At 52.5% G+C, this 24192-nt stretch overlaps 1 protein-coding gene across 1 annotated transcript; it reads left to right on the forward strand.

Annotated features, from left to right (window-relative positions):
- The first annotated feature begins 10865 nt into the window (after window positions 1–10865).
- SCRT2 (scratch family transcriptional repressor 2) lies at window positions 10866–23381 on the forward strand. Its single transcript, XM_055543203.1, has 2 exons — window positions 10866–10998; window positions 21963–23381. Exons 1-2 carry the CDS (start codon window positions 10866–10868, stop codon window positions 22745–22747), a joined length of 918 nt encoding a protein of 305 aa, XP_055399178.1. The 3' UTR covers window positions 22748–23381.
- The last annotated feature ends 811 nt before the right edge of the window (window positions 23382–24192 follow it).

The following is a 24192-nucleotide window of genomic DNA, read 5'->3' on the forward strand; positions in this document are numbered from 1 at the left end:
AAGAGGACATGGGGGAGGCCAGTACCGACCCTGCTAGTGGGAGGAGGGGACTCATCAGACCAGGTAGTTGGAAGGTTGTGGGCAATTGAAAGGAAGGTCACCTGTCCACTCCAGTCACCAAGGGTTGGGTTCCTCTGCTGTGCCTGACTCTGTGCTCAGCACTTTCCTTGGATTGTCTCTGTTAAGCATCTCCTCTCTCCCCAGGGTGTGACGCCTCCAGCGTTGGCCTTGGGGCCCATTTAGCAGGGACATCTCCCTCAGGCCAGGCCTATGACCTATTTTTTTCTTCTTTTTTATTTTGGACACAAGAAGCCTCTTATCCTGGTGTCTGACCCTCTTGGAGATTCTTCAAGCGTGTTTGCTACCATGGATCCTTGATGACTCAGCAGCCATTGTCTAGAAACTCCAGGGTACATGCTGAGTTGCACATTTGACAATGCACATTTGACAGGTAAGAAAAGCAAGACCCAGAGGAATTAAGTCATTTGCCCTGTTCTTTTAACTCCTCCACAGAGGTGGGCCAGCTGAAGCAGAGGGAATCACTATCCACTTTGAAGCCAACCCAAACAGGTGAGTTCTAGGTGCCCCCAGACCCGGGATCTCTAGGACTGCAGACTGCACCTGCCACAGCCAATGCAAGTGTGGATTCCCTGTATCCCAACCAAGCACCTGCTGCCTTCTGGACTCTATGCAAAAGTCATCTTTTCAGAGAGGTTCCTTACACACCCCATCTAAAACAGCCCCATTCTATCTCTGCCCCACATCACTTGTCTTCCTGACACTTTGTAAATAGGAAGCTGGCATATCTACCTGTTTATTATTTATTATCTGTCAGTACAGTAGGGTGGACATGAGCTGCCTGAGAGCAGGTTTTTATTCTGTCCACTGCTGCATCCTCAGTTCTGAGCATGGTGCCTGGCACAGAGTAGATGCTCAGTAAATATCTGAAGACTTATGAGCTGTGAGCCGTTGGGCAATTTCTTAACTTGTCTGTGCCTATGTGGTCCTTTATAACCTGAGTGTCATCATACTACATGCAAAAGCGGTCATGAAAATTCCATGAGTTCATGCTGTATCACAGCCAAGGAGGAAGAGAAGTTGCTCAGACATGTCCAACTCTTTGCGACCCCATGGACTGTAGCCCACCAGGCTCCTCTGTTTGTGGGATTGTCCAGGCAAGAATACTGGAGCAGGTTGCCATTTTCTTCTCCAGGGGATCTTGCTGACCCAGGGGTCGAACCCAGGTCTCCTGCATTGCAAGCAGATTCTTTACCCTCTGAGCCACCAGGGAAGCTCCTGTGTCACAGCCAAGAAGACCTTTTAATGAGCCCCTACCATGTGCCAGGTCAGTGGGATTTCACCACAGGGTCTTGACCATTGGAGCCTCAGGAATCGACAGGAGATACTCCTTGGGGCTGAAAGGTTTAAGAGGTCAACAGAGAGAGTGAACTCCACATTCAGAATGGCTGATGTTACTGAGTACCAACTGTGTGTGAACGAGCATCCTAAACATCTCACTGGATTCCCACCTGCTCTGTGAAGGAGGTACAATTAGCATCGTCTTTGACAGCTGAAGAGACGGAGGTACAAAGAGGATAGGTAAGTTGCCCAGGGTAGATAACTCATCCGTAAGCAGCAGAGGAGGGATCTGAACCCAGGCCATCCAGGCTTTATACCTCTCTGCTCCCCTGGCCCTCTACAGCCAGAGTGAGAAAGAGGGAGGCTGTGAAGGGGTGCACTTGGAGCCTGTGGGTGTTCTGACTTCTTAGGGGTCTGTCCACTAGTCTGGGGTCAGGCACAGGTCAATATTGACAGCCCCCTGCCTCCATGCACCTGGGCCACCGCCTGACTTTCTCCGGAAGCTGAGGGGTCCCAGCTGGTATATGAGCAGAGGCAGAAGCAGGAGACAGAGCTAGAGGGTGCAGAGAAGGGTTGATTCCTCTGTGCCAGGAGCCCTGGGAGCCCGGAAATGCCAACTCTGCAGCTTCAGCAGCCGCCTTAGCATCTGCCAGGGATGGTTCTCAGCTCAGCTGGTAGGGAAGATATGGAGGCAGGAGAGGCCACCATGGGGTGAAGGAGCCAGCCTTGATCTGGCAGACAGAAGCCTAAAAGTTCCAAAGAAGGCACTTGCTTGTTCCATGCCTCAGTTTTCCCAACTGCCAAACAGGGATAGTCAGGGAATGATGCTGATATCCTGAAGCCTGTTCAAGTAGAGCTTCTATTTATCAAGTGTTGATTATGCTCCAGGCCTCATAGAGCCCTATTTAGCCTCAGTTTACAAAGTTGACACAGAGGCACATAGAGGCAAAGTGACTTGCCTAAAATCGCACAGCCTGAAGACGCACAGCTGGGATTAACACTTGGCTCAGGGTGACCCAGGCCCAAACTCTGAGCTATCTCATTTGCTTCAATGTGAGGCTCTTGTGAGATGCTGTTTAGCCTCTCCATCCCTGACACATGCTGAGGGCTTGTCCCAAGGCCCCCTGACCTGGCAGGGAGCCCAGTGATCAGATTCTTGCAACCAGTCCTTTTCAGAGGTTTCAGGGAGTTGCTTAAAGGGTGACCTTGCCATGGTTCAGGAACATTTCAAATTTGGAAGGAAAGATACTTTAATGGGGGAAGGTCAAGGACTGTGGTAGTCAGGATAAGGACTCAATTATCCCCCAAAGGTGGAGAAGGCAATGGCACCCCACTCCAGTACTCTTGCCTGGAAAATCCCGTGGACGGAGGAGCCTGGAAGGCTGCAGTCCATGGGGTAGCTGAGGGTCGGACACGACTGAGCGACTTCACTTTCACTTTTCACTTTCATGCATTGGAGAAGGAAATAGCAACCCACTCCAGTGTTCTTGCCTGGAGAATCCCAGGGACGGGGGAGCCTGTTGGGCTGCCGTCTATGAGGTCGCACAGAGTCGGACATGACTGAAGTGACTTAGCAGCAGTAGCAGCAGCATCCCTCAAAGGAGAGGAAAACCTTGAGAGTTGATGAACTAACCCAAGCTCAGGCCAAAAAGGATCAAGGTGAGTTGGGGGAGATGCATCACAAGGAGGTTTTTCCAGTCAGTTTATTCATTCATTTAAGATACATATTTATTGAGCACTTATTATTTGCCCAGCACTATGTAGGTAATAAGAGTGTGGCAGTGAATGGAAGAGATATGGGCCCCTACCCCCATTAAGGAGCAGTCAGCCCTGGGGGATGCAGAGGAGGGAGACTCCCTTTGGCACCTCTGGCCCTGTTAGAAAGAGGGATTGTATATTTAAGATCAGGGTTTGAATCCTGACACCTAGCTGGGTCTCCGTGGGCAAGCCACTTTGCCTCTCTGAGCCTTGGTTTCTTCATCTGTAAAATGGGGATAGCTGTGGGCCCCCACTTCAAAGACTGTTGTGATGATTAAATGAGGTAATCCACAGAAAGGGTTAGATTTGGCTCCTGGCACATAAGAAGTGCTCAATAAATGTCAGCTAGCATTATTATCATCAGTGTCTTTACAACACGCTCCTTCCCACTGCATATCATCTCTGTCCTGGGCTAGATCTTGGAGTCAAGCAGGGCAGCAATGGAGGAGGGGTTAACTAGGCAAAGAGGGAGGGAAAGCATGCTCCGGGCAGCAGAAACAGTATCTGCAAAGGCCTGAGGTGGGAAGCTTTGAGGAACAGGGTAGGAGCTCCAGGAGCATGTGGGACCCTGCCACACACTCAGCTGCACTAGTCAGGCCCTTTTCTGAAGTCTGTTGAGGCTCTGAGCTCCGGAGCCCTCTACAAAATGAGAATGGAAAGGTTCCCAGGAGAGGAGGTGGCATGGCAGAGTGGTGAGACCACAGCCTCTGGGGCAGGCTGCCTGGACTGGACCCATGGCTCACCACCTACTGGCTGTAAAGCCTTGGACAAGTTACGTAACCTCTCTGGGCTCAGTCTCCTCCCCTGAAAATGGGGCTCATGATACTGACGAGTCAAAAGGCGAGTGTGAGGATTAACTAAGGTGATATTTATAAAGTGTGTAGATGAGTACCTGGCACATAGCCCAGAGCTATGTTTATTAAATGAATCAAGAAAAACATGCAGCAGCTGAAGGGAGGTGCCCGCCGCTCTGGACTGCAGTCCCTGACAGGCTCCCACTGCAGCGCCCTCTCAGTAGGCCACAGCATCTGAGCTGAGGCCACCCTCCTTCCGGGACAATCGGCTGATGCCTGGGCACCATGGGGAACCAGGGCCTGGTATTCCACCCAGCATGAGACTCCTCTGCAGGAAGTCTTGGGCCCAGAGCTCCCTGTGGCTCTGGCCAGACTTCCTTTGAGCTGCACCGCTGCCTGGGGCTCCTCTTACCCAGTCTCCTTCTCTCCTTTCACAGATGTCAGACTTGCGCCCTAGTCTGAAGGCGTACTTCTTTTTCTTGCAGGTGTTATCCCCATAAGTTGCACTTCCATCTTGGTTTTCAAATCTGCTTCCGGGGACCAAATTGACCAGAGAGAGAATATAGCAGGGATCAGATTCCAGACGCCCCGCCCCCGCAAGGCCTTGGGCCACTCTCTCCGAGTCATGGTGTACAGAGCTGTGAAAAGTCAGTTTCAGGCTTCTCCTACCCTCTTTCCTTAGGCTTGGAAGAGGGAGGGCCTGGAGAAATACACTGGAGAAACAGGCAGACTAAGGAAGCTTACCAGAGAAAAAGCCCCATCAACATCAAGTGGATGCATTTAGCCACTCTCCTCCTTGGAATTCATACAGAATTCCATTATTGGCACTGGAGGGCAGCTCAGGGACCAACTTGTCCCATGCCCATTTGACAGGCCAGAAGGCTGGAGCCCAGAGGAGGAGCAGAGAGAGAAGAATCAGGCTCCCAGCTCCCAGAGTGGTGTTCCTTTCTAATACCATGGAGTGAGGCCTGAATATAATGCCTGGTCCCCTCTTTACAGATGTCCAGAGTGAGGTTCAGGTGGCTCTGCCAGCTAGCTGGGGTTACACAGCACTGCGAGTCACACCAAGACACTAGCAGCTCCCCTCCTTCATGATGGGCAAGACAGGGTTGAAATCTGAAGGACAGCAGAGCAGATCGGTAGGGCAGAAAGGGATGAGCCTGCAGCCTTCACCAGCTAAACCAGTTATGCCAAGCCTGGGACTCCTGGAGAGGCAGGCAGTAGACCACAGGGATGTGAGACCCTCCCAGCTCTTCCCCACAATAACCATATGGCCTTGGGCCAGTCATTTCACCCTCATCTGTCAACAGGTCAATAACAGAGCCTTCTCCCATGAGGACATGGTAAGGCTTAGATGAGAAATGATATATAAACAAAAGTACAGTCAACAATTATCAAGTCAAATGACTGTGTGCCAGGCACTGCTCTAAACCCTTTACAGATAGATACATTATCATTTAATCCTCATTGCAACACTGGAGATGGGCTTCCCAGGTGGCTCAGCAGTAAAGAATCCACTTGCCAATGCAGGAGACACAGAAGATGCGGTTCAATCCCTGGGAGAAGGAAATGGCAACCCACTCCAGTATTCTTGCCTAGGAAATCTCATGGACAGAGGAGCCTGGTGGGCTAAAGTCCATTGGATCACAGAGTCAGACATGATTGAGCAACTGAGCACACACGTACACAACACTGGGGATAATCCCTTTTAAAATCTCCATTTTACAGATGAGGAAATGGAGGTACGGAGAAGCAAAGCTGGGAAATGACAGAGCATGGATTAGAACTGAAAACAGGCTGATTCCAAAGCCCTCTACAGAAAGCCTCTGGCAAGGCCAGTTTCTGTGAAGGGTAGATGTTTAGAACAGTGCCAGGCACGTGAAGCTACTGTTGGTATAGTAATAATTATTGTTTGTCATTGGAGAAATTTGCCATAGGCAATGCTATCTTCTCAAAAGTCAGAAGAATGAGTTTCCTGACATGTTTTTTGAAATTTTATCATTTCTTCTCTTCAGAAATAAGGGAGAAGTTAGCAAGTGCTCAAGATAAATGTTTCTTGAACCGCAACATTTTATAGTCTTCTTTGAAAACACAAAAAAGAAGGTGGAGAAACACATAGTTCCGCCATCCTTCTTCACTTTTCTGTGCATATTTATCTTTATTTTGGCCCATAGTTGCAAACGTGTTGTAAGGGATTTCAAGATTTTGCATCTTTCATTGAAAGACAAGGTCTTCCTCCATATAATTTTTAATGGCTGCAGAATATTCCATCAAGGGAATGTTTTCCTCACAGCTCCTCCCCATTTTCTCCAACTTGAGGCTTTTATTCCAGTCTCTGATGCTGTATCAAACATGCCTGGGATTAAAATTCTTTCCTTATTTGATGTGACTTGGAGAAATGAATTCCTAAACATGGCTTTTCTGAAACCAGTGAGCCAGTATTGGGGGGAAGTTTGGGAGACAGAAGGCCCTCCATGGTGTCCTAGAGCTGAAACCATGCCAGAGGTTGTGTATTTCATCCTTGCTTAAGGACACCCGCCCACACCACCTACTAGTCAGAGGTCAGAGACTTGGGATCTGATCTTCAACCCAACAACAGTGAACTATGGACCTTGGATACATCACTCTGTGGGCCTCTCTCTGTCAGTTCAAGGGGGAATTACCTCTCTCAAGGGTGGGAATTACCCACCCTGCCCACTGAGAAGATCTGATGAGGGAGAGTCCAGTCTCAGTCCAGTTCTATGCCTAATTCACTGTTGGACCCTCACTGTCCTGGGAAGCTCTCTGGGCTCAGTTTTACCATCTCTTATGTAAAAGGTTGGAACGGCAGGATGGTCAGGCAGGTAGAAGTGAACTCAAGGGTGCCCACTTGCATTATTTACTCCGCTGTATTAAGCACCACTAAGGGACAGACATCCCAGTACAAACTCAAGAAAATATGGCTACACCACCAATAACTAATAACAATTTCTATGTGAGCAGTGAAACGTTGTTCTCCAACTTTAAAGATCTACCTTTGAATAGATCCACCTTTTAAGGCTGAATCTCACCCAAGAACCAGAAATCAAATTGCCAACAATTTTTGAATCATAGAGAAAGCAAGGGAATTTTAGAAAAACATCTACTTGTGCTTCATTGACTATGCTAAAGCCTTCCACTGTGTGGATCACAATAAACTGTAGAAAATTTTTAAAGAGATGGGAATACCAGACAACCTAAGCTGCCTCCTGAGAAACCTGCATGCAGGTCAAGAAGCAACAGTTAGAATCAGACATGGAACAATGAAAAATTGAGAAAGGAGTTTCTCAAGGCTGTATATTGTCACTCTGCTTATTTAACTTATATGCAGAGTACACCATGTGAAATGCCAGGCTTGATGAATCACAAGCTGGAATCAAGATTGCTGGGAGAAATATCAACAACCTCAGATATGCAAATGATACCACTTTAATGACAGAGAGTGAAGAGGAACTAAAGAGCCTCTTGATGAGGGTGAAAGAGGAGAGTGAAAAAACTGGCTTAAAACTCAACATTCAAAAAACTAAGATCATGGCATCTGGTCCCATCACTTCATGACAAATAGAAGGGGAAAAAGTAGAAACAGTGACTGTCTTTATTTTCTTGGGTTCCAAAATCACTGCTGATGGTGACTGCAGCCATGAAATTAAAGACACTTGCTCCTTGGAAGGGAAACTATGACAAACCTAAACAAGCATATTAAAAAGCAGAGACATCACTTTGCCAACAAAGGTCCGTATAGTCAATGCTATGGTTTTTTCCAGTAGTCATGTATGGATGTGAGAGTTGGACCATAAATAAGGCTGAGTGCCAAAGAATTGTTGTTTTTGAATCATGGTGCTGGAGAAGACTCTTGAAAGTCCCTTGGATTCCAAAGAGATCAAACCAGTCAATCCTAAAGGAAATCAACCCTGAATATTCATTGGAAGGACTGATGCTAAAGCTGAAGCTCCAATGTTTTGGCCATTTGATGCAAAGAGCAGACTCATTGGAAAAGACCCTGATGCTGGGAAAGATTGAGGGCAAAAGGATAGGAGGGCGACAGAGGATGAGATGGTTGCATAGCATCATCAACCAATGGACATGACTTTGAGCAAACTCTGGGAGATAGTGAAGGATAGGGGAGCCTAGCATGCTGCAGTCCATGGGGTCAAAAAGAGTCAGACATGACTTAGCAACTGAACAACAACAACTCACCCCATAGTCATTCACTCATGATTTATTGAACACCTTCTGGGTTCTGGCCCTGCCAACTTCCTGACCTCATATCCTCCCACTCCTTACTGTTCCTGAACTGGCCCAAGCTCATTTTTGCCTCAGAGTCTTTGAACTTGTGAAGCCTCTGCCCAGAGCTCTCTTTCTCTGGCTCCTTCCATGGCTGGCTCCATCTCATCACTCAAGTCTCTGCTTAGATGTCACCTTTTCCAGGAGACCCTTGCTGGCCACCCTGTCTAGGAACCAGCACCCTCCATTGCTCACCCAATTTTATGTCCCTTGAATGTCACCTCCAAGGAGACCAGGGACTGTTGAGGTTACCATCTATTATGTAGAACCCCACAAACATGTGTTAGATGAATCCTGGGTGCTCCCGGCGCAACTGTACTTACAGAACACACACAGAATGAGCACCTCCTATAGGTAAGTGCTCATCAGCAGGCTTACATACCTACTATATGCAAGCCCATTTTATAAGATGGGAAACTGAGGCACAGAGAAGTTGAATAACTTGCTTAAGATCTCATGGCTAGTAAGTAGAGGAGCTGGGAGATCCTACTGCACGTTGGAAGAGTATGCTGAGCCAAACACAGGACAGAGTCACACAGCTCAGGGGCCAATGGGCAAGCTGGCCCAGTCTACCATGTAGGAAGTCAGGGACACTTCCCAGAAGAAGTGAGGCCTCAGCTATGCCAATGCAGGGTTCCTCTGAACAGAAGAACCAGAGCAGAGGCCAAGGAGAGAGTAATAAGTCTGCAAGATGAGAAGTCGGCTTGTGTGGCTGAAGCAGGGAATACTGAGTGTGTCATGAGTCCAGGGGTGTGGTCAGCTCAACCCTCTGTGATTGAGGTTAAAAAAAGTCCCAGAGGGCAAAATGTGGGACAATATCTCTGAGAAGATGGGCAGGACCCTCCATATCATTCAGGACCTTGGCAAGATCAGAGGTCCAAATTTTATTCTAAGATTTCTAAGCAACACCTCAAAATTTGTGTGAGGTCCCAAAGGACCACAGGAGTCTCTGGAAATTTCTGTTGACTCCCTGTGGGACCCTGGGCACCTCTGCGGCCTCTCTTAGTCTTCAAGGGTCTTAGTCTCCCAAATGGTATTAGATGATCCAGTCCCAAAAGCACAACCCCACTCCATCAGTCTAGCATACCATAAACAGAATGCTGTTAACCAATGAGATCTTGACATTCCTAGAGTCTGATTCTGGGACTCTTGTGCTCTGGACATCACATACTTGCTAAGGCCAGCCCACCACCATGGCACTTTGCCAAGCAGCCTCTCTGAGCAGGGGTTTGCATTCTCCTGCTCCTTGGTCCTACCCAGATATGGAAGCTCCCCTAGGTTTTGGCTGGATTGGAGGGGGGTTTCTGCTGAGATCCTCCTGGAGACAAAGGAGCTGACCTGCAAAGAGTTCCAGCGGGAGCCCCGCTCCCCCTCCCTTCCCCCCCTCTCCCTTCCCAGTCCACGTGTCTCTATTGTCTGCTCCCCGCTTCAGGGAAAGACACAGCCTCGGATGTGTCAAAACCACCACCCCCCGGCAGCAGGGAAATTAATTACTGGACGATTTTCACTTCCTCTTGCAGCGCCCGCCTGAGCTAGGCACCGGAACAGGACTGGCTGAGCTAGGCTGGGCATCAGCATGGGGGACTTGCTCCCTTCATCAGTTCTGGAAGAAGAAAGTTGAACCCCAAACCCAACAGGGAGCTTCAGTGGGAGGACAAGCTGGGGAGGGGGGATGACTTCCCCTAGTTAAAGCTGAGTGTCCAAACTGACCCCTTCAGAACTAGGGGACAGGGAGGGGGCTGGAGGCGGGGGTGGGGGGGGGGTCCGCCGCTGGCGAGCTCACACTCCTCTCTGCATTCCCTTCCTTGTGTCCCCATGTGCCTGAACCCCGCCTGCTCAGATCGGTCTACCTCCTGTCCTCTCTGCTTCTGTCTTGCACTTCTCTTCCCCTTTCTTTGCATCCCTGGGGTGCTTTCTTTTTGTGTATCTGGAGGTCTCTTTTTCTCCCGTGGGTGTGTGTTATTACTTCTCTCCGTCTCTGCCTTTCTCTCTCTCTCTCTCTCTCTTTCTCTCTCTCGTGTCTTTTTGTCCTTATCTTGGTTTCTGCTCCTATTTCAATCTCTTTCACTGTGTATGTGTCTCTCTTTTTCTGTATGTCTCTTTCTGTCTTTCTCTGTGTATCTCATCTCCGCGCGCTCTCTCTCTCTCTCCCCCTTGTTCCACCCCCCCGCGCCCCCACCTTTCTCCGTCTCTCTATATCTCTGCTTTTCTCGCCCTCACTTTCTCCCCTCCTGCCTGCCCGCTGCTCCCTGCGCCTGGCCTGCCCCCACCGCCGCCGGTTCAGGGGAACGTGTGCGGAGCGATTGTCCTGGGGGACATTTGATGGATTAGAGCGCTGAACAGTTCCATTGCTAGGGGACCACCTGATCTCCTCCAGCCTGCGTCCCATATAAAGCCGGCAGCCGGAGTGCTGAGCACAGCTCCAGCGATCGCCTGTCTGAGAGCCGCCGCCGCCAAGCCCGAGCGGGAGCCAGAGCTACAGCCGGGGCCGCCGCCACCGGTGCCGGCTCCGCGCTGCCGCCCGCCCGCCGCCCGCTGGGAGCTGTCCAGTGCTGAAACCCCGCGCAGACAGCCAATCGCGCCCGGCTGGCCTCCTCCCCCCGACCAGGGCCCCTCGCAAGTGCCCCCGCCGAGTCCCACGCCAGTCGCACCATGCCCCGCTCCTTCCTGGTAAAGAAGATCAAAGGCGACGGCTTCCAGTGCAGCGGGGTGCCGGCCCCCACCTATCACCCCTTGGAGACCGCCTACGTGCTGCCTGGAGCCCGGGGGCCTTCCGGGGACAACGGTGAGTGGGACCCGGCGGGGGGGAAGAAGAGGGGAGGGGAGTTCGGGCCCTCCCCAACTCGGGCCACGAGGAGGGGTGCGCGCGGCAGGGAACCCCGGGAGGAGATTTCCTTGGCTGTGTGCGCCTCCCGGGCTTCCCGAGGGCCAGGCAGGCGGGGCGAGGGCCAGGTCCGTACAAAGGGAAAGTCGCAGGGTCGGCCCATCCCGCCGCCGAGCGAGCGTCAGCCTGGACTTTGAAAGTTGTGGCCCTAGATTGGAACTGGAGTGAAGGATGGTGAGAGAATGGAGAGACAGAGAGTGGTGTCCATTAAGGGTTAGTGCTGGGGGGGCTAATGCACAAGGCGTTCTAAGGGTCCCCTCTTCCTGGTTGAGGGAAGGAGGCTGGTTGTCCGAGAGTGCTCCCTTGATGGCGAAGGTAAACTGGCCTGGACCACCAATCCCTGGGGAGAGAGGGTTGGCTCCCTAGGGGTAGCTGGGGGCACCCTCTTTCCCTTCAAGTCTGCTCTCCCTGGTGATGCCAGACAAGTCTTCTCAGCCCCCTCTCTCAGCAACTCTTTTGTTACCCTCAGCCACATGCCTGCCAAAGGCTGGGCCTGTCCTGGGGACTGAGAGGAAGAGGGAATTTCTAGGAGGGGTTCCCCCAAAGTGGCTCGTGGTCTCCTAGGTCGTACCCTCTTCCCCCCTCCAGCTTCTCACTCCCCTCTAGAGCCAGCCCTGCTGTTTATTGTCAGTCCCCCACCCCCAACGCACTCTATTTCTTTTCAGAGCAAGTTTCTATAGTGACAAGGGTTTGGGGGACAAGAGAGGTCATTCAGGCCCAAAAAGGGGTGATCTCTGGAGGTTGTGGGGGAAAATTAGAGACTGGTTCTGTGGACCCCATCCCCCATCAAGGGGATCATAAAAGGGTTCTCCTCTGATGGTCCCCCCAGGACAAGTGTCTGAAGAGGAGGCATCCCTTTGGCAGAAGAAATTTGACATCACATGTGGCATCACCTTTGGGGTGTGCGTGTGTGTGTGAGCGTGTGTGTGAGCGTGTGTGTGTGTAAGTGGGAAGGAAAGAGGAGAGGAGAGAAAAAGGAGAAAAGAAAGGATTGAAGATGAGGGGGTAGCTGAGATGGCAAAGGCAGGAGGGTGGGAGCTTCTGCCTCAGGGATTTCCAAGCACTTCACCCACATTCCATCACTCCGCCAAGCCAGGTAGCAAGAGGGTGCTGGGTAAAATGCTCTGTGACCTCATCAAGGTCAAAGAAATTAAGGAGCTAACAGGGATACAGCTCCAGCCCCTCACCCCCTGACCTCCCCCAGATCTCCAAGAGAACCAACCCCCTTTTCTTTGCCCCACGTGTTTCTTATTCTACTGTCCTCTTTCTTGGCCCCAGGGCCTCTTGGGGTTGAGGACTGAATCCCAGGGATATGGCTGGGCTTATCTGAGTGCTGGCAGGGCAGAGGGTGGACCTGGGTCCATGCCAGGGCTGGGGACCTCGGTAGAAATGGAAATGCCTGCAGGCCTGAAATGTGGATCCCTGGGAGGACGGACACAAAGCCCTGGGTTCCTGCCCACTGAGAGCCCCTTGGTCCTGTCCCAGGCCAGCTGAGGAAACCCAGAGAAGCCCAGAGAATTTCTCTTGCACAGCCAAAACTGCAGACTGTTCCTCGGGAGGGAGGCAGGAATGCCTTGCCTTGAATTCAGTCCAAAAAAGCTTTGAAAGGAGCCTCTGAGCAAATAGTGGGAAGCAAGGTAAGGGCCAAGCCATCAGCAGGGATGTTCTACCAGCTTTAACCCCCTAGAACCAGTCCTTGGCCCCTTCCCTAAAGGACTCCAGACCAGCTCCTTCTGGGGAATTGTGAGGCTGTCCTAACAGTTTGATATCTGGCGTGGAAGATATCCTAGGCCTGGGCTCTAGGTCTCTGACTTGCTATGTGACCTTGGGCAAGTGCCTTTCCTTCTCTGATCCTCCATCTCCTCAACAGTTGAAGAATTTGGATGGCATGATCTAAGCATCCTTCCAACTTTGACAAGCTCAGTTTCTGTGAAGGTCAAGTGTGGGGTGGGAGGCATTGGAGATGACCGGATGAGGGTCTAACAGAATGCAGGGGGCCATTGTCAGGGTTTCTGTAGGGCTCCATTCACCATTCGACGTCTGGCTGAGGGTGGCAGAGTTTCTGAGGCCAAGCACTTTTCTTGGCTTCAGTCTCTGCAGGCAGCCCCGGGACGAGGACAGGTACTCTGCCCTGGCTGCTCTGGCAGTGTCTACAGTAAATGGTTAGTGCCAGAGACCAAGGGGTGACCCTTAAAGCCTGAGTACGCCTGGGAAACACAGAGTCTGCCTTATTTTGTTATGGGGCAGGGTGGGGGTGGGGGGGCTCTTCCATCCCTGGGGTGTGGCCAGACCGGGAAATGAAGGCTCCCTCATCCCATGGGTGGGTAGGGGTGCTGGGGGTCCTCGGAGAGCCTGCCAGCATCTAGTGGTCCGTTGTCTCCGCTCTGCCGGAAATAACCTTGCTGAGCATTTGAGGGAAGTGTGAAAAATTGCTGAGCCGACGTTTTTCTCTCCCAGCGTGTGTAAGTGTGCTGGGTAAACAAGGAGAAAGAGAGGAGGGGGGGAGGTGAGGAGAGTGAGGGAGAGGAGGAGGGGGGAGGAGAAAGGAGGGAGGGAAAGGGGGAGAGCCTGGGGCTGGAGATAGTTCCAGTTATTAGAAAGATCCTCTTACAAGCCATTCCTGCAGCAACAACGGCCGCAGGGTCAGGGTGAGACCAACGGGAGGGGAATCTGGGGTGGCGGTGGGGGCAGGAAGGGAGCCTGTGAATGTGGAGGTCAGGGGAACCACAGGCTTCTGACTGATGAAGATGCAAGTCCCCAAATTAAAGAGTACCCCCAGCCCAGGGAAAGCTTGGGAGTGCTGGAGAATTCCTGGAGGACTCCTCCTCCTACACACACACACACACACACACACACACAACAGCAGCCTCCGTGGGCCCGGCAGAGGGTGTGGCAGGTACATCTGAGCTCCAGGCTCCCCCTGAATGCACCTAAATAGGGAAGAAGCCCCACAATGGGGCAAGTTCCAGGTTTCTTTGCAGCGCTCCCCAAAGAAGGGAGAGCAGATCTAATTTCACCATCCTCTCCAACGTAATGCCTCTTTTCTCCCCCTCTTGCTTCTCCACTGCTTTCTACCTCCGTGGAGCTCTCCCTTCCCCTCCTTTCCCCTGGGTGATTCTGAGCACAGATTCAGTCCCCCAGTGAGGTGGCAATTCACATCCTCCCAACCCTCTCAGAACCTCATCTTCCAACTCCATCAAACTTCCCCTTTCCCAGGCCTGGGCCCCATCCTGGGGAATGCTAGGGACTCATTCATTTCAGAGAAGGAAGGTGCCCACCCAGCTGCACACCACTGGTCTCCAAGGATCTGTGGACCTCTTCACTGGCCCCGGAGTATCGACCTCTCCACACACCCTAACTCTGAACTCCAGCTGGATGCCAGGTCCTCCATCCTCTTAACCCCCACCACGTCCTGCCCTCATACTCCTTCAGAGTGCATCCGACCCAGGCAGATGAGGGATCAATGCCAATCCAATAACGCAGTTGTCTGCCCTCCACAGCTACATTAAGCCTCCCCAGCAGCTGAGGAAGCGCTCCTACTTCTGCCCGTGGGCTTCTCTAGTTGACCACATTATACCAACACCAGCTTCCGCTCACTCCCTCTGATGGCGCCGAGGAGTCGCCCCAGGCCAGGCCTGGGAATCTGCTCAAAGTCCCCAATTACCACATATCTACCTTACACTTTAGAAAGCCTATTTGGGGTGCAGGGATGCAAAAGGGTAGCCCCGGTCCCTTGGCAGAGGGAGCTCAGAGAGGGCTGTAGAGGGGTCAAAGGACACAGAGCAGGCCCACCTGAGTGTCTTTAACCACCTCTGCCCCTGGCATCTTGGTCTCGGTCTAGGTCCAAGGTCGAGATTAGAGATATGGCAGAGGTTCAAGTTCAAAGTCCATGTCCAACCTTCATTCTAGGACAAGGTCTGAAGTCTAGTTCTAAGGTCAGTGTCCCAGGTTACAGGCTCACTTCAAAATTCAGAACAAATTCATGTCCAAGTTCAAGTTTCAATCCATGTCCAAGTCAACTTTCATGCTCCAGGATCTGCATCTGGATCCAGATCCAATTTCTAGTCCAAGGTCATGTCCAGGTCCATTCTCAAAGCTGGCCAGTTCAAGACTTAAAGCCAGCTTCCTCTGAAGCTCTGAACTAATCTTCCCTTACCCGAACCTCAGTTTCCCTCTTACAAAAATAAGCAGTCAAACTTGATCTCTTTCAGTTCTGGCCTTTCAGGGGCCCAAAACTCGATTTTCTTAAAAATCTGTCAGCGGGAATGTGCAATAAAAGGGATGGGATACTGAATATGGGATACTGAATCTAGGGTCCATGCCCCCCGTTAAGCCTGGGGTCACAAGGGGGACATGAAGGAACCAGGCTGAATGTCCACTCTTCAGACAGTCTCAGTTTTTGGCTCCTGATAGAGATCAGGAGAGTATATCAAGTCCCTATGGCAGCATAGCAATTTATACATCCCAAACACACACACATACACACACAAAGTGGGCACAGGGCAGCAAGCTCAGAGTGCAGGTGAAGGTTAGCTTCAACCTCCAGAGGCAAAGCTGAGACTGGAGAGGTGACTTGCCTGCGATGACAAGGGCATAAGTGGTGCCTGCATCACCCCTCCCAGGTGGGTGCTTCATACACATCCCCGGGACCCCCTCAGCCTAGAGGCCCTCTCGGAGCGGGGGGGCGGGGGGCCTGTGAGATGCTGCTGGGAGAGATGAGGCCCCAGAACTCTTGGCTTCCTTCCAGCTGTGGTCTCCCCTGGGATGGAGTAGCCACCGCCAGCCTTTGGCTAAGAAGGGAGGTTGGAATGGGCCCTCTGCCTCTTCTGGGGCACAGAGAGGGTAGGGCAGGAAACAGGGGGCCCAGAGAGACAACGTACATTATACGAGACACCAGGTCTCCAGAAGGAGGCCCAGAAAGGGCCCCAGAGGTGCCCAGGAGGGAATGGGAGGCTGCTCCACTGACCAGTGCTAGGTAACTCCAGACCCTCAGCCACCAGGTCTATTTCCTACAACCCCTTGAAAAATCTTTCCTATTGATTCCTGCAGAGCTGTGGACCTCCCTGTGGGCCACAGGAATTGGGTCACAGTCAGAAGAAACCAGAATATGGGGGATTTCAGGAGGCGGGGACAGTGGGGAGAGGCTCTGGAGTGCTCTCCACATTCCCTTGGTTTGAGTCAGTGGGCACGAGCCCCACACCCTACAGCCCTGGTCATGTTGGGCCAGACCCCATTCTGTCCCCCCTTATCTGGACTCAAGGGCCCCCTCCCCAGTGGGCAGGTGTACCAGCTGCCAGGCCCTTGGAGGAGGTGGGTGTCATTTCTGGTCCAGTGCCCGGGGAACTGCGAACAAAGATGCTATAATAAGGGGAGGGGGAGGCACCAGCCCCTTTGCCCAGCTCTGTGAGCAGACAGGAGAAACTATTTTTATCCTGCTTTGCTGCTGACAGACCTGGCTTTCTGCTCAGCTGGCTGGAGCTGATTCTCAAGGCCCGAGGCCCTGGCACAGCAAGACGCAGCTCTAAATATATTCATGCAGCAGCCCCTCCAGCCCCCCACCTAGCAGGGCCCAGCCCTCCTCGGAAAAGTGGGCTACCTGGGAAACTGGCCCATCACTAGGCCCCTTTCTTCTACCCAACTAGAGACAGGGAAGTGGGATTTGGACTGGAGATTCCCTGGAGGAAGTCTGGGACACTGGGAACCTGAGGGAGACTGGGAAAAAGAACACTGGCCTGGGAGGCAGAGGGCCAGCCTAGCTCTGGTGGGAATTTGCTTTGTGACCTGGTAAAGGCCCCTCTCTGGGCTTCAGCTTCCTCGGAAGTAGGGCATTGGAGCAAGTGACCACTACGTTCCCTTAGACATGAGCTAACAGACATCAAATACCGAGCAGGGTGCCTTGTACACAGTAAGTGCTCAAGCAGGGTTAGTCATTACTTTTATTAATTATTCACAAAGGTTTACAAAGGGCTGGTGCATTTTCTAGAAGAATAGCTTCTCCCCACCCCCAATACCTCATCATTACATCAGACACAGGCCAACTAGGTGGTGATATTTGAAGAAACTCATTGCCCCTGCCTCCCACCAGTTGAAAATCTTCCCTCCCTCAACAGGTTTCCATGCCTGCTCAGGGGTTTGGGGAAAAAAACACAGATTCTGGAGGATTTCAAGCCTTACTCCTCCTCTAGTGACCTTGAGCAAGTCCTCTGCCCGCTCCAGGCCTCTGGGCTTAGTGCAGTGCCTGGCACAGGGGGTGGGCACAACGGTAGCTTGAATCAGCAGTGCTTCTCAGAGAATCCCCCACCTTCATCCCAGGGGGTCAGACAATTGGAAGAGACAATGTTTGTGAAATGCCCAGCACCTGATTTCTCATAAAATTCCCTTGCAAAAAAATTTTTTAATGTATTCTGGATCTTCAGTCTAAAATATCAAAACTCTTGAGCAGGGAAAATCCAAAGTCATTCTCGGGTGATGTACATGACATCTCCACTTCTCCTAAGTGTTTCTGAGCCTTCCTTATAGCCCCATGTGACTGGAGGGGCTCTGTTCTATCCCTCAAATGGGGCACTGGAGCCCAGAGAGGCTTTGTGACTTACCCATGGTCGCACAGCTGGAATATGAGTAAAAGAGTCATTCATTTCTCCCTGGGTCCCTGGCCCTCCCTGCCTTTATCTGTTTCCAAATGAGAGAGGCCTATCTCACCCTGTCAGCAAGGAGACAGGTAACTCATCCTTCTATAGTCACCTGTAGGACAGAGGGAGGCATCTAAAACCTGTGTGAGCCCCATGCACAGAGTCAGAAAAGCGCTGCCTATAGTGTCCTAAAGGATTCTCCAGGGTTGAGGTCCAGAGAAGTGAGGTGGTTTGCCCAAGGTAACGCAGCAGCCTGAGATGACCCACGTGTGTCCCCTTCACTCTTTAGCAGATTAGAGGGTATCACTAGAAAACGTAGGAACAATAATAATGACAATTAAATAACGGCTTGAGAGGCTATTGTGTGCCAGGCATTACTAAGCATTATACACCATTAATTCAGTCAGTCCTTTTATAAGTGCCTTTATCCAGATGCAACACAAAAAGGTTTACTAACTTGCCCAAGGTCAGATGGGCTTCCCTGGTGGCTCAGCTGGTAAAGAATCCGCCTGCAATGCGGGAGACCTGGGTTTGATCCCTGGGTTGGGAAGATCCCCTGGAGAAGGGAACAGCTACCCACTCCAGTATTCTGGCCTGGAGAATTCCATGGACTCTATAGTTCATGGGGTCACAAAGAGTCGGACATGACTGAGCGACTTTCAGTTTCAAAGTCACATAGCTAGGGAGAGGTCTGTGAGTCTGAGGAGAATGAGATGGAGCTGATAGGGATTGCAGGGTAGGGGACAAGACAATGGGCATCATTGAGGAGTCGGTTCAGCCACGATGCAACAAGGGTCTTTCTAGCATCTCAGTCAACCTTCTACAGGTAGAGACAGAGTCCAGAGAGGTCAGGCAGCCTGATCACGATCACAAAGCAAGTTAGAACCACCTCCACCAAGACGACCACATAAACTCTCATACAACCCTCCACCCCCACCCCACAACTCATGCCAAACTCCGCAGGAGCTGACCACCATGTCTGGCCCCACAATTCCTGACCAGAAGGCAATTCCGCAGCTGTCCCTAAGCAGAGGCTCAGCCTTTGAGGTGCCAGTATTTCTGTATAGAGACCCCCAGCAACCGGAGTGATGCAGTACTGCAAGTCACCACCAGAGGACACCACAGAAAGAGAGTCCCCCTAGGGCGAGGACTGCCCAGACCATTGAGAGGCTACCAATTCTCTGGATCACCAGCTTTCTCATCAGAGCATGAGCCAGAACCTAAACATCTTGGGTGAGGAAACAGTGGCCCAGGTTGGAGGTGCAAGATGTCTCTGTGCGGATGCCAAGAACACTGTGGGTTTCCAGCACAGAAACCCACCTGGGGAGATTGTTATTGTTCAGAGTAACAGCCAACATGTACCATGCCAGGCACTGGATTGGAATTCTGGCTCTAAGTTACCAGCTGCACAACCCTGGGCATGTTGCTTAACAACTACTTTATGCCTCAGTTTCCTCATCTGTAAGATGGTACCAACCTCAGAGCCATGAGGGTGGGATGCATTCGTGTGTAAAACCTTTAAATTGTATTAGACACAAAAGTGCTCTGGCAATGTTGGTTATTATTTGTTCACTTCTCACTTATTGCTTGTTTATTCATGGACTCTGTACTATAAACTGTGTGAGTTAGGTGCTTTTATTGTCCCCTATTTCACAGCTGGGGAAACAGAGGCATAGAGAGGTCAAACACGTCTAAGATCACACAGCCAGGAATAGTAAAGCTGGAACTCAATCCTGGTAGTTTGGTACCAAAATTGTGCTCTTAACCAATATGCCATCCTTAATAATAGCACATCCAAGGTCACATGATCAGTGAGCCCCTCTAAATGGATGCTATACTATCCCCATACCCAGAGAACGGAGCAGAGACGCAGGAAGACATACAACTTGCTCTAGGTCACCCAGCTAGAATCAGTGTCAGGAAATCAAATTGTCCCAAGATCTGGTGGACAGCATGGTCCTGGCAGACCCTGCTGCACTAGGGATTGAGGCTGGCCTAGCAAATCTTTATCACCCATTCACCACCCATTTCACAAATACTTATCAAGTGCTCACTAGCTGGGGCTCTGCTAGTAGATGAACAACCCAGCCATGCCCCTTCCTCCCAGCGTGTGGAAGAGGAGCAGTGCAGTGGGTTCCAACTCTTGTCCCACCCTTGAGCAAGTACCACCACCACTCTGCATCAGTTTCCTTATCTGTAACACAGGTATTTTTCTGGTGATTCAGCAAGGTGATGGGAGTGAAGCACTTAGCACAGAGCTTGGTACTTAGTAAGTGCTCAGTAAATATCAGCTAGTATTATCATTATCATCAATAATCACAATGGGAAGAAACACAGAAGAAAGAGGGAGTCTAGGCATACCTAACAGGTATTTGACTCAGTCTGAAACAACACTCCTTGAAAGTTTTGGGGGCTTTAGTACCAGGCCTGATTCCTGGAGTGTGAGGAAGGGGAACCTCCAGACCAAAGGCAGACAGGAGGGGAGAATGGGTTGCTGAGAGGCTGCACACCTGCCCCATTATAAAACTGCCACCACCACTGCCCTCTCTGCATCTGACCAATGCCCTCCCCACTGAGTCTTCCACCTCCACAACCCCCAGTCATTGTGTGTAGAGGTCCCTGTTGGGCAGCTGAAGGGACAGGGTTAAAAAATAAAGGTACACCTTCTGGGCCCGGGTGCCTTCTGCACAGACTTCACCCTGTGACCATCCCAAAGGCCAGATGAGAGGCAAAAGCACAAAGGCTGAATCAGGCAGGTTGTTTCAGGGGATGAAAGCTCTGAATCCAGCTCCCTGCTTACAAAGCCCTCCTCCACCTGCTCATTTGAATCAAGGATGCTGGGGGTGGTGGAGGGTCATATTTCCCGCTTTGCCACTGTGGGTAAAGAAGCCTAACCCCCATTGTTTTTTGCAATCAAAGGACAAGGGAAATACTTGGTATCTCAATGCCAGGTTGCTAAGTTTGTGTAATATCTGCCAGAAACTCTCCTGGGAGCCCAGGCCCCAGGGCCCTCAGGGAAGGTGCTGGGACCAGGCAAGGCCCAGGGAGGCAGAGTCAAATCAGGGTGGTGCCTGCCCTTGGAAAGCCCCTGTAGAATGTCCTGGGAGGGTGCCAGCCCACCCACCCAACAGTCATTAGATCCCAAAATGGACAGGACTTCTGGTCCAAATCTAGAGAGGAAGGAGGGGCTCAGAGGGGGGATGAATCTCACAAGGGGACTCCAGAAGACCTCCAGTGGAGCAGAGAGCAAAACAGGCTTGGGAGCAAGTTACAAGGACATGCCCTTCTTAGAGCATTTATTACATGCTACATACTTCACCTCTTTTAAATCCCCCAGCAACCCTAGGAGGTGGGTTTAACAGGACTGTGATTCGTTCATGCAATGTCTATTCTTTGTACACCTCCTTTGAACCAGGCACGTGCTGGGCACACAGATGTCACCCTGAGAAGCTCACAGTCTGGTGGGGGGGAGGGCGGGGGCAGACAATTGAATAATCTTCAGCGAAGTCGCTTTTTCAAGCAAGTAAAAAGCATAATTGTAACAGCTAACATTTATATAGCAATTGCTGTGTGCTCTTTCTTTACTTCCTTATATGTAAAATGGGAATTAAAACAGGATCTACTTCATAGGATCAGTGATGACTAAATGAGTTAACAAGAGTAAAGCATGGAGGCGGAGCTTGGTGCACAGGAACAATTAATGCATGGCTCTTTTCATCACTTAGTCCTTCCAAAGACCCTGGGAAGGATCATAAGTTCCATTTTGTATCCGATCATAAGTTCCATTTTGCAAATGAGGAAGCTGAGACTCAGATGAGTCAAAAGACTGGAATGGCCGAATGCTGCTGGAAGAAAGAAAGTCTGGGTTTTCGCATCAGGCTGCCAAGGTTTGGATCCTGGCTCCACCAAATACTTGTGGGCTTGGACTATATACCTCAGTTTCTCTCTCTGTACAGATCATACAATAATACCTTCCCTGCGTGGCCTTGAGCACTTAAGAAGATAGTCAACACCAAATCAGTAGAATTTGACCTCACCATGCTCCACAAGGATGGAGTTGGGTGGTTTTTATTGCGGCCCACGGAGTTAGGATCTGAACCTGGGCATCCTGACCCCAGAAGCACAGAAGCAGGACAGGGGCTACTGCTATACAAGCAGACTTCAGTTCCCAAAGAGAGGCCACGGGGACGCCTCCTGGGCGCCTCACCTTCCCTGCCCTTGTCTCATCCCCTCCAGGTTACGCTCAGCACTGCCTGCCCCCCAGCAGCTACGATGCGGACCAGAAGCCAGGCCTGGAGCTGGCGCCGGCCGAGCCCGCGTACCCGCCGGCGGCCCCGGAAGAGTACAGCGACCCCGAGAGCCCTCAGTCCAGCCTGTCGGCGCGCTACTTCCGCGGGGAGGCGGCCGTGACCGACAGCTATTCCATGGACGCCTTCTTCATCTCGGACGGGCGCTCGCGGCGGCGGCGCGGCGGGGACGCGGGCGGCGCGGGGGACGCCGGGAGCGGCGGGGGGCGCGCGGGGCGCGCGGGGACGCCGGCGGGCGGCGGGCACCGGCACGCGTGCGCCGAGTGCGGCAAGACGTACGCCACGTCGTCGAACCTGAGCCGCCACAAGCAGACGCACCGCAGCCTGGACAGCCAGCTGGCGCGCAAGTGCCCGACGTGCGGCAAGGCCTACGTGTCCATGCCCGCGCTGGCCATGCATGTGCTCACGCACAACCTGCGCCACAAGTGCGGCGTGTGCGGCAAGGCCTTCTCGCGGCCCTGGCTGCTGCAGGGCCACATGCGCTCGCACACCGGCGAGAAGCCGTTCGGCTGCGCGCACTGCGGCAAGGCCTTCGCCGACCGCTCCAACCTGCGCGCGCACATGCAGACGCACTCGGCCTTCAAGCACTACCGCTGCCGCCAGTGCGACAAGAGCTTCGCGCTCAAGTCCTACCTCCACAAGCACTGCGAGGCCGCCTGCGTCAAGGGGGCCGAGCCACCCCCGCCGCCGCCGCCCGCCGGCCCCACCAGCTGAGCCTCCCATCGCGCTCCCCGGTCCCCCAGCTGCGTCCCCCTGCCCACGGCCCTCCTGGGGACCGTGCTCCCAGACCAGAACTTTTCTCTCCGACCCCCAAACCCAGAACTCGCTTCCGCCACTGTCTTCCCCAAGTACATCCCGACCCGCCTCGTCCTTACCGGCTACCAAGATTCGGACCTTGACCCGCTGTCCGCGCCCTCAAGGCTCCCAACTCAGGCACCAGGCCCGCACGTTTGCCGGGCCCCCTAGCCGGAATTTTCTCCCGTCCAGACCCTGCAGTCTCCCTAACTTGCAGACCTTTCCTCTCACTTCCCAACTGCGTTTCAGGCCGGTTCTCTACTGGAGCCCCCCCTCCCCTTAAGGCCTAAACCTCCCCTTGACTCTCACGCCTGCCATGGATTCCCCATCCACACCAGGACGCAGGCCTTAAGAATCTAATCTTCACTCTCGGAGGCCCCAACCTGTCCCAGATCCCCCTGCCCTTACCTTGGCCTTAGTCTAGCCATTCACACACCAACTTCCTCATCCTCTGGGGGACCTTCTCACTCATTCCCACCCTCTACTCTCTCCAGACCCCTCATCCCACTAGCAGCTCTCAACCCTCTGAGTTCACCTGACCTGGGGCAGACATGAGGGCCAGTTCAGGGCTCGGCCACCTAAGGTAGCCCCTCTCTCACTCTGGGACAGCCCCTCCTTGGGCTTCCAGCCTCTCCTGCAGATTCTCTGAGCACTTTCCCTACCCACAGGACTACAGGTACCCTCTTTATGTATTGGGGGGAGGTCTGGGGCACCTCACAAATGCCCTTCTCCCCATCCGGCTGGGCCTCTCCAGTGTATTTGTGTATTTATTTATTTATCTATTTATTATTCTAATTAATCTCTTGCCCTCACCCAGTAATGGTCTGGCTTCCCCAGCTGGACTGGGAGGTCAGGGAGCCAGGCAAGGAGAGGGACAGCAAAGGCCATAGAGGGCTGTCCCCCACCCCAACATACCCCATTTCGGGGAGTGGGGAGAAGCCCTACCCTCATCAGAGCCTGAACTTGCTGGGGAAGGGGGCGTGAGAATGGGAGGGATAGCCTGCTGACCCTCAACTGGGGGGGGGGGACATCAGGAGGTCAGTCTTGGGGCAGGTCCCCGCCCTCCTGAGCCTTCTATTCCCACTGCAGGGAGACCAGAGAGAGGAGCCTCCCCGATATGTTTCCTATTCATTCCTCTTCTTGAGGAACCCCAAGTTCCAGGGACCGACTGAGCCCCGGACCCGCTGGGGCTTCCGGCCCTCTCCGCTCCGCTCTGCTCCGCTCCCCGGGAGGAGCGCTCCCTCCCGCCACGTCTATGCAACTCCCCGGGCAGAGGGGCCGGGGCTCCCAGCAGCGCCCCCATTGGCCGCCACTACCTCCCCCGCCACGCTTTTGCATGCCCGGGCGAGGACCGAAGCACACAC

This window comes from Bubalus kerabau, chromosome 13 (assembly GCF_029407905.1).
Source record: "Bubalus kerabau isolate K-KA32 ecotype Philippines breed swamp buffalo chromosome 13, PCC_UOA_SB_1v2, whole genome shotgun sequence".
Lineage (NCBI taxonomy): Eukaryota > Metazoa > Chordata > Mammalia > Artiodactyla > Bovidae > Bubalus > Bubalus kerabau.

Excerpts from the sequence above, each read along its gene's own strand:
- SCRT2 (XM_055543203.1), top strand. The coding sequence starts at position 10,866 with ATGCCCCGCTCCTTCCTGGTAAAGAAGATCAAAGGCGACGGCTTCCAG. Across the intron at positions 10,999-21,962 it reads GGGGCCTTCCGGGGACAACG|GTTACGCTCAGCACTGCCTG; the intron begins GTGAGTGGGACC and ends CATCCCCTCCAG.